The sequence below is a fragment of the Heptranchias perlo genome, chromosome 11 (genome assembly GCF_035084215.1).
Source record: "Heptranchias perlo isolate sHepPer1 chromosome 11, sHepPer1.hap1, whole genome shotgun sequence".
In the NCBI taxonomy this organism is placed as follows: domain Eukaryota; kingdom Metazoa; phylum Chordata; class Chondrichthyes; order Hexanchiformes; family Hexanchidae; genus Heptranchias; species Heptranchias perlo.
Genome location: NC_090335.1, coordinates 66,441,190 through 66,451,895, shown reverse-complemented (window position 1 = coordinate 66,451,895; position 10,706 = coordinate 66,441,190). Strand labels below are relative to the sequence as shown.

General features: G+C 43.8%; 1 protein-coding gene across 3 annotated transcripts in view; it reads left to right on the top strand.

Moving 5' to 3' along the window:
- The first annotated feature begins 7,720 nt into the window (after positions 1-7,720).
- The window catches only part of kcnj15 (potassium inwardly rectifying channel subfamily J member 15), a 277,287-nt gene continuing 274,301 nt past the window's right edge, over positions 7,721-10,706 (top strand). For 2 of the 3 annotated variants that reach the window (XR_010964488.1, XM_067993305.1), the window contains exon 1: positions 8,911-9,245. Coding sequence is in view for 1 of the 3 variants with exons in the window: in XM_067993304.1 (XP_067849405.1) it covers positions 9,217-9,245 (29 nt within the window). In the remaining 2 variants the exon portion in view is untranslated. Of the gene's footprint in view, positions 8,040-8,910; positions 9,246-10,706 lie in introns of those variants that run through there. The other variant, XM_067993304.1, reaches the window with a different exon arrangement.

Here is a 10,706-nt window from a genome sequence, read left to right as displayed (position 1 = left end):
AAACACAAGTGATCAAAATCAATCAGCCCAACCAACCAGTTGCAGGAATGGACGTTTGAAAATGGAAAGGGACCAGCTTTGGCTCCAAAATTAGCAAAGTAATTTGAGTCCGTCATGTTTACTGCTTGGTGGCATTTCTGACTTCTCACTGCAGTGATTGAAATTTCAGGTTTCAATAATATCTTCCTGGCTTTTCCAGTGCTATTAATGTTTCTTTGACTCAGCGGTCGGGAACATGCATCTGTCTGGTAGTTTGGAACATTCTGTAACCATTTACATCTCCTCTGGACCCATATTTTGTTTCCATGTTCGTCCTATTTGCCTTTCACCTCATTTTGCCTTGCACCAATATCCCATTTAATCACTCCTGTCCTTCACTCTAGCACAGACCTTTCCATTTTATTCTTTCCCTGCCATCCCCACTGTTTCCCTGGCTCTGTATTTATTAAAATTTGTTCATCTCTAACATCTTCCAGTACTGCTGGACAGCCATTGACCTGAAATGTTAACCGTGTTTCTCTCTCCACAGATGCTGCCTGACCAGCTTCCAGCATTTTCTGCTTTTATTTCAGATTTCCAGCACCTGCAGTATTTTGCTTTTCTTTCCATTTTAGAAACTATTGGTTTCAGGGATTGTATTTTCCTAATTTGGGACAAGCCTGCCACAATCTTTGACTTTGCAAGTCAATGCAAATCTCAGCTGGAACTAAAATGTTTTCCATGATCACTCACCTTATTACATGGAGACTGGTTGCTAGCTTGGTGTGTGCCAAAAAGCTGCAACACAATGAAGAGAGTAATAAACCACAAAAGTGAGACCTATGTTCATAAAGCGATTTTTTAAAAATTCGTTCATGGGATGTGGGCGTCGCTGGCGAGGCCAGCATTTATTGCCCATCCCTAATTGCCCTTGATAAGGCGGTGGTGAGCCACCTTCTTGAACCGCTGCAGTCCGTGTGGTGAAGGTTCTCCCACAGTGCTGTTAGGAAGGGAATTCCAGGATTTTGACCCAGCGGCAATGAAGGAACGGCGATATATTTCCACGTCGGGATGGTGTGTGACTTGGAGGGGAACGTGCAGGTGGTGTTGTTTCCATGTGCCTGCAGCCCTTGTCCTTCTAGGTGGTAGAAGTCGCAGGTTTGGGAGGTGCTGTCGAAGAAGCCTTGGCAAGTTTTGCTGCAGTGCATCCTGTGGATGGTACACACCGCAGCCACAGTGCACCGGTGGCGAAGGGAGTGAATGTTTAGGGTGGTGCCAATCAAGCGGGCTGCTTTGTCCCGAATGGTGTCGAGCTTCTTGAGTGTTGTTGGAGCTGCACTCAACCAGGCAAGTGGAGAGTATTCCATCGAACTCCTGACTTGTGCCTTGTAGATGGTGGAAAGGCTTTGGGGAGTTAGGAGGTGAGTCACTCACCGCAGAATACCCAGCCTCTGACCTGCTCTTGTAGTCCCAGTATTTATGTGGCTGGTCCAGTTAAGTTTCTGATCGGTGGTGACCCCCAGCATGTTGATTGTGGGGGATTCGGCGATGGTATTGCCGTTGAATGTCAATGGGAGGTGGTAAGACTCTCTCTTGTTGGAGATGGTCATTGCCATTTATCAGCCCAAGCCTGGATGTTGTCCAGGTCTTGCTGCATGCGGGCACGGACTGCTTCATTATTTGAGGGGTTGCGAATGGAACTGAGCACTGTACAATCATCAGCGAACATCCCCATTTCTGACCTTATGATGGAGGGAAGGTCATTGATGAAGCAGCTGAAGATGGTTAGGCCTCGAACACTGCCCTGAGGAGCTCCTGCAGCAATGTCCTGGGGCTGAGATGATTGGCCTCCAACAACCACCACCATCTTCCTTTGTGCTAGGTATGACTCCAGCCACTGGAGAGTTTTCCCCCTGATTCCCATTGACTTCAATTTTACTAGGGCTCCTTGATGCCACACTCAGTCAAATGCTGCCTTGATGTCAAGGGCAGTCACTCTCACCTCACCTCTGGAATTCAGCTCTTTTGTCCATGTTTGGACCAAGGCTGTAATGAGGTCTGGAGCCGAGTGGTCCTAACGGAACCCAAACTGAGCATCGGTGAGCAGGTTATTGGTGAATAAGTGCCGCTTGATAGCACTGTCGACGACACTTTCCATCACTTTGCTGATGATTGAGAGTATGCTGATGGGGCGTTAATTGGCCGGATTGGATTTGTCCTGCTTTTTGTGGACAGGACATACCTGGGCAATTTTCCACATTGTTGGGTAGATGCCAGTGTTGTAGCTGTACTGGAACAGCTTGGCTAGAGGCGCGCCATTTCTGGAGCACAAGCCTTCAGCACTACAGCTGTGATGTTGTCGGGGCCCATAGCCTTTGCTGTATCCAATGCACCAAGGAGCCCTACTAAAATTGAAGTCAATGGGAATCAGGGGGAAAACTCTCCAGTGGCTGGAGTCATACCTAGTACAAAGGAAGATGGTTGTGGTTGTTGGAGGCCAATCATCTCAGCCCCAGGGCATTGCTGCAGGAGTTCCTCAGGGCAGTGTCTTAGGCCCAACCATCTTCAGCTGCTTCATCAATGACCTTCCCTCCATCATAAGGTCAGAAATGGGGATGTTCGCTGATGACTGCGCAGTGTTCAGTTCCATTCGCAACCCCTCAAATAATGAAGCAGTCCGAGCCCGCATGCAGCAAGACCTGGACCACATCCAGGCTTTGGGCTCAAAAGTGGCAAGTAACAATCGTGCCAGACAAGTGCCAGACAATGACCATTTCCAACAAGAGAGAGTCTAACCACCTCCCCTTGACATTCAACGGCATTACCATCGCCGAATCCCCCACCATCAACATCCTGGGGGTCACCATTGATGAGAAACTTAACTGGACTGTGGCTACAAGAGCAGGTCAGAGGCTGGGTATTCTGCAGTGAGTGACTCACCTCCTGACTCCCCAAAGCCTTTCCACCATCTACAAGGCACAAGTCAGGAGTGTGATGGAATACTCTCCACTTGCTTGGATGAGTGCAGCTCCAACTACACTCAAGAAGCTCGACACCATCCAGGATAAAGCATCCCGCTTGATTGGCACCCCATCCACCACCCTAAACATTCACTCCCTTCACCACCGGCGCACAATGGCTGCAGTGTGTACCATCCACAGGATGCACTGCAGTAACTCGCCAAGGCTTCTTCAACAGCACCTCCCAAACCCGCGACCTCTACCACCTAGAAGGACAAGAGCAGCAGGTATATGGGAACAACACCACCTGCACGTTCCCCTCCAAGTCACACACCATCCCGACTTGGAAATATATCGCCGTTCCTTCATCGTTGCTGGGTCAAAATCCTGGAACTCCCTTCCTAACAGCACTGTGGGAGAACCTTCATCACACGGACTGCAGCGGTTCAAGAAGGCGGCTCACCACCACCTTCTCAAGGGCAATTAGGGATGGGCAATAAATGCCCGCCTCGCCAGCGACGCCCACATCCCATGAACGAATAAAAAAAAATCACGAGGAGTGAATCGAATTGGCTGAAGACTGGCTTCTGTGATGGTGGGGATATCAGGAGGAGGCCGAGATGGATCATCCACTCGGCACTTCTGGCTGAAGATGTTTGCAAACGCTTCAGCCTTGTCTTTTGCACTTACGTGCTGGACTCCGCCATCATTGAGGATGGGGATGTTTGCAGAGCCTCCTCCTCCCATTAGTTGCTTAAGTGTCCACCACCATTCATGACTGGATGCGGCAGGACTGCAGAGCTTTGATCTGATCCGTTGGTTGTGGAATTTCTTAGCTCTGTCTATAGCATGTTGCTTTAGCATGCATGTAGTCCTGAGTTGTAGCACATCCCCTAAATTATATTATAGCTTCATAACACATGATCCAACCTAATTGGTACATAAAATTAATTTATTTTTAAAATTATTTTGAGAATTTAAATTCAAGTTAATACTTCTGGAATTGTAATTAATAGTAAACATTTTTGGAATGTTTTTTGAGGAGACAATTTGGCAAATGCATTGGTGAAAGCTTTTTTCTGAAAAAACAGTCAATATGCCAAGGTTTTAATTGTAAGTTGCAGCTTGAATGTGTGCCCTGCTGAAGTATGGGTATGTATGAAGTACTATAAAAGAGCTATTAGGAGCTAATAGGTTGTGTGAGGGCTTTGCATGGGTGAATAGGAAATTTGGAACTGGTTGACAGGCAACATGCAATCTTGGGCCATCTTTCTGGTACATGGGTACATGGTGCCATTGGGTAGTCTTACCTTGCTAGGTTTCTTAAAATATTTCCTTTCTCGCACTTATTCTAGGTCTTGCAGGAACTATATACAATGCTGAGTCAGGCTGCCACCTTCTGCCAGGCATGGTGCACTGTGTCTTATGAGAAGGGTTCCCTGGAGTGCCAAACATGTCAACTCACCTTGCATTCACCTCATAGCAGCACATTCACATTGATAGACTTCAAACAGTAGGTATGGTGTTGCACCTCTCCATCACTTGCCCACATACTCTGATAATTGCCTCCATATTTTGATTTTTGCTTGCCACTTCTTTCACTCCATCCAGTCTTTGGAAGATCAAAAAATATTTTGAGCCTTTTAGAAGGGGGTTGGAATACAAAAGTGAGGAAGTGATGCTTCCTTTGTACAACACCTTGGTCAGACCCCATCTGGAGTACTGTGTTCAGTTTTGGAAACTGAACCTAAGGAAAGACATAATGGCCTTGGAGGGGGTATGGCGCAGATTCATCTGAATGATACCGAGCTTAAAGAATTAAATTATTAGGTCATGCTGCATAAACTTGGCTAGTATCCCCTTGATTTTTGGAAGGTTGAGGGTGATCTAATCGAGGTCCTTAAAATGATAACGCAATTCCAAGGGGTAGATATAGAGAAACTATTTCTTCTGGTGAGGGAATCCAGAACAAAGAGGCATAATCTTTAAATTAGAGCTAATTTAGAGGGAAATCATGAAGCACTTTTTCACACAAAGGAAATCTGGAACTCTCTCCCCAAAAGGTTGTGGATGCTGGTTCAATTAAGATTTTCAAGACCGAGATCGATAGATTTTTGTTAGGTAGGTGTATCAAGGGATATGGAGCAAGGACGGGTAAATGGAGAAGGTACAGATCAGCGGTGATCTAATTGAATAGCAGAACAGGCTCGAGAGGCTGAATAACCCTTTCATATTCTTATGAAACAATTTTGACCCAGATATGAAAATGACTCCTTTAAAAGCTGTTGGGCCATTGAACGTCCTACCCACACATGCACTGTCTACACGTGGGCCAAAGTTCAGTAAGCATATTCTAAATATGTTAGCTGATCTCATTGTCATGACAATTGGCCTTATGGAACTTCTCTTGTGTCCATTTAAAATGAGTTTCCACGGCAAAAAAGGCAATCGCAGCACAAAAGTTCAGAAATTGGGCCAGGCAGTCATTTAAATATTTTTTCATGTATTCGGGAATCATAATGAGGCTACAGGACAAAATGCACGCAAGCACTGGAGCACACAAATGCAGCTGAATGGAAAATCACAGGCAGAAGGAATTGGGCACAAAATATTTTTAAGGACTGCTCGGCCAATTTCCAATCCTCCTGTGCCTGTTCTGCACCTGTACAACCAGTGCAGATCAGCACAATGTGTACCTTTACAGCAATTGGCCAGTGAACAATTTCAACTCAGCAAACTATGTGACTGTTGGGGACTTGTTGGATATAATTATCTATCCAATTGGAAGACCTGTAAAAATAAGAGAAAGAAAGACTTCCATTTATATAGCCCTTTCACGACCTCAGGACATCCCAAAGTGCTTTACAACCAATGAAGTACTTTTTGAGGTATAATCACTGTTGCAATGTCGGAAACACGGCAGCCAATTTGTGTACAGCAAGCTCCCACAAACAAGAATGTGATAATGACCAGATAATCGGTTTTAGATATTGGCTGAGGGATAAATCTTGGCCAAATTCTGACTCAGAGGTGAGAGTGTTACCACTAAGCCACAGCTGACATAGTAGATAGTAAAGTCCATCTTCCTGTAAACCAGCTGCACTATGGGGGCTTGTTAATATTATGCATGTCTGTGACAATTTGGCCAGTGCACGTGTGCGAAGTGCTGGCATCATGATGTCACTACCAGCAGCCATCGGAATAGTATACATACCACCCTCAGAAAAAGTAGTGGTGAACAGGAACACCCTGTAAAAAAAATAGATCTTTCAGGCCTCCAGTCTTACAAAATCTGTAAAGTTTGCCTGCATATTGCCATTGGCTGCATGAACCTATGCTATGGGAGCCGGGGGCTGTAGAATAACAACAACTTGCATTTATATAGCACCTTTAACGTAGTAAAACATCCCATGGTGCTTCACAGGAGCATTATCAAATGAAATTTGACACCAAGCCACTTAAAGAGATATTAGGACAGGTGACCAAAAGCTTGGTCAAAGAGGTAGGTTTTAAGGAGCGTCTTAAAGGAGGAGAGAAAGGTGGAGAGGTTTATAGAGGTAATTCCAGAGCTTAGAGCCTAGGCAGCTGAAGGCACGGCCACCAATGGTGGAGTGATGGAAATCGGGGATGCGCAAGAGGCCAGAATTGGGGGGGGGGGGGGAGGGGGAGGGGGAGGGGGAGCCCATGGAGTGATTTGAACACTGTGATGAGAATTTTCAGTTCAAGGCGTTGCCGGACTGGGAGCCAATGTAGGTCAGCGAGCACAGGGGTGATGGGTGAACTGGACTTGGTGCGAGTTAGGATATGGGGAGCCACAGAGTTTTGGATGAGCTGAAATTTATGGAGGGTGGAAGGTGGGAGACTGGCCAGGAGAACATTGGAATAGTCGGAAAAGAAAAGTTGAGTCTGGAGGTAACAAAAGCATTGATGAGGGTTTCAACAGTAGATAGGCTGAGGAACGGATGGAGATGGGCAACATTACGGAGGTGGAAGTAGACGGTCTTGGTAATGGAGAGGATATAATATAACAATATTAAAGCATCAACCTATGCAACAAGCTCCCTAGGTGGAAGCAGTTAGTATTGATTCATTCAAATGCAAATTAAATAGATTTCTTTCAGAAAGTAACATTTTGGGATACAATATGTGAGTAATTTGAGACATGACATGTAGTAAGTGTAGCAGGCTTAGGAGAAACAGGTGACTTTGGACCTATGGTTCCTAAAGCTCTCCACCACTGGGGTTTTCCTCGCTTCATGTCTGGGTCTGTTTTAGACTAATTGATAGAGATTGATTGCTATGATTAGTCAACAACTCCATTATGGTTGAAACATGCGTCTACCAGGATGGTAGAAAGCAAACTAAATGGACCTTGGTCTTTTTTCGTCGAGGAATTCCTATGTTCCTATCTAATATAAATAGAAAGCAAAAAAACTGCAAATCCAAAATAAAAACAGAAAATGCTGGAAACATTCAGTAGGTTTGTTGGTGTGTGTGGAGAAAAGACAAGTTAACATTTCAAATTATTTTGATGAAGGGTCTACAACTGAAACATAAACTTGTCCATTCTCTCCGCCCATGCTGACTGACCTGCCGAGTGTTTCCAGCACTTTCTGGTTCTGAAGCAGCTAATGGGAGGTGAAGGTGACGCAGGCTGGAAACAGCCCACAGGCAGTCGTTTGAGTTTAATTACTTCTACAGCTGCACTTGCTGACTGGACGAGTTCTGAGCGAAAAGCATTTTGGGCAGTGTCAACCCAGTAGGTGAGAGTCCACAGAACAAAACTGCCCACGGTTCTGCAATCCCTGACAGTCAATTGACAGCCTCACTTAGAGAGGCTACAAGAATGGTTGATGCAGGAAACGGAAAATTCACACTGATGGTGACATCTGATTCAGAGTCCAGGGACATTGCTGTGGCAAGTGTACAAGGAGCTTTATTCCGCATTTAGCCTGTACTACACCTGACCTAAGTGTGCTTAACACTGCTGCTGGGCCCCAAAGTAGCAAAAGTGGTCCAATCCCCAGCACTGAGGTGTTGAAGTGAATATAGTTACAGAAACATTGCATATCACCCATCATCATTAGAACTGTTCTTTTGGTAAGTTATGCAAAAAAGTGAACTACAAGTGAAAAATCATACAGGATTTTAAATTTGCTGTGCAACTTCCTATAAAAAATGGGTGAAAAATCAGATACAATTGTGCTATGAATTGTGTTAAATTTTGATGAACAAATTTGAATATTTCAGAATTCCAATGGATTTAAAATATTTCAATTGTGAATTTTTTTTGAATGAAAATGCAGAATGATATTTAAATGACGATTAAGTAATTCCTGATACTGCTGGACAGTGTCAAACATAAATCCCACATTGACCCTGCAGTCACTAATGTTTCCTTTTTGTATGTTCAAACGTGACCTTCCTTATCTATCTCATTGCTGAGATTTTAAAAGTTTTTAAACAAAAGTTTTAAATAATTGTTACGATGCGTTGGAAAAAATTACAAGACTTAAAAAGTGTTTGATTGCAACCTTGTGTCCTGTGTTGCGAACGTAAGATTCACAGTCACATTCTGACAAAAATAGTGTTACTGAAAGAAATCTTTACATCTTCCTGTTTGGCACAAGCGGGGCTTCGAAACTTGCCAAAAACAAACCGGTAATAAGTTTTTTTTTGTTGTTGTTGAAAATTCACATCGACTTCCTCGGGTATAAGATTGTACCCAAAAAAAATAAAAAAAATAAATGATCATAAAGAAACCTCTGTTGATTTTGTCTGTATATATAATTTTTAAAATATAAATTGTGTGTCTCTCTCTCCCTCCCTCTTAAAAAATCTGCCAGTTTTCCATAAACTTTTCTTTTCCGCATACTTTCTGACTTCGGCTGCTGGTGACGGGTTTTTCTTACAGGAATCTCAAGGTGAAGATTGAAATTAAGTGTTAAATGATATCAGAGAACAACGGGGCTGGGCGTTGGTGTTGTATTGTGTGTTGTTTGAGTCTGCTAAAAAGTTCAGCCAAGCGTGGCACTTCTTTTTTAGAAAAAAAGTTTCTTAATGGGTCAGTGACATCATTGGGAGAGGAGGGGGCGTTAAATAAAAACTCCCATTCCTCTATTCCCCATGTCTCTCTCTGCAGGTAGGACCCGTCCCGGGACTGACTTGTTGTTTTCCAGCCCTCTGAGCCCCACACTCTTGCCCGGTGTCTGGTGTGTGATCGCCTCGGTCCGCAGCGATCCTGTCGCCGCCTCATAACCCATCGCAGCCCCATACAATGACCGGCTCAATCCCTTCTCCCTCAAGGTAAGAGAATCAGTTCTTTGAAACACATTGATATTTAGAGTTTTTTTTTAGTTTGTTTGTTCGTTTCTTCCTCCCTTTTTTTTAATTTGCATTTTTCTTTAACAGAAATTCTAGCCCTTTTAATTATTTTTTAATGTGTGTTTGAGATCTCACAACTTGCAATGCTTTGATCTCTCTCCTACAACGAAAGCAATATTTTTAAAATGTTATTTTATGGAAGTTACTGACTTGTAACCCTGCAGAGATTTGTCTTAAATGTAAGTTTTCTTTCAGAATTGTGAAAAAGTGACTGTAAAGATTTTTTTTTAAAAAAGTGTTCTTAAAGTTCATTAATGAATCGTCCTGAGGGACTAACCTCTTCTGATCACGAGGTGGTTGGTGGGTTTTCTCAAGTTGGTTGACGGTCCGATTTGTTTACGTCCTGTGCAAGTGCTGGAGTAAAGAAGATGTGACGACAATACAATGACTTCCTCCCTCCCTCCCCAACCCCCTTCCTCGTTTGGTCAGTGTGGGAATCAAGTTGAATGAGAAGGAATTTCAGGAGAGTCCCCCGTAGCAGAGCCTGACGCGTTGCTTCCTGACATGAATGGTATGAGATTTGGAGTTCTGAACTGCAGTGAGGAGCTGAGTGCGTGTGACAGTACAGCCAGATTGGCAAGGTGTGGAATCAAGTTAAATATTATCATGGGACTGTAGGTTTTTTAAAAAAATCATTTTAACCCCTTCTCCATTATAAAAGAAAGAAAGACTTGCGTTTATATAGTGCCTTTCATAGGCACATAGGAACAGGAGTAGGCCATTCAGCCCCTTGAGCCCGCTCCGCCATTTGATAAGATCATGGGTGATCTGTGATCTGACTCCATACACCTGCCTTTGGCCCATATCCCTTAATACCTTTGGTTGGCAAAAAGCTATCTATCTCAGATTTAAAATTCGCAATTGAGCTTTCATGACCTTTGGACGTCCCAAAGCGCTTTACGGCCAATGAAGTATGTTTGAAGTGTAATCGCTGTTGTAATGTAGGATTATAAAGTTTAAATTAACAACTTTAAAAATTAGCACTTGAAAGTAGACAGCCTCTTTTTTATGTTTCTCAGGCTGGGTAGACCAAGTGGGTAACCATCTGCTCCCAGCTCCCTGAGGAAAAGAAAGACTTGCATTTATATAGTGCCTTTCACAACCTCAGGAGGTCCCAGAACACTTTGCAGCCAATTAAGTACTTGTGAAGTGTTGTAATGTAGGGAAAGGCAGCACTCAATTTGCACACAGCAAGGTCCCACAAACAGCAATGTGATAACGACCAGATCATTTAGTTTTTGTGATGTTGGTTGAGGACGCCCTGCATTATGTTCAATGTGAGTCCCACCATCAAAATCAATGCAGGGATGCAAGAGATTAGGGAAGTGGGCTTTTTCTAGACAAAAGCTGTACAGTAGTCAAGAATAGGGTGTGTTAGAATGA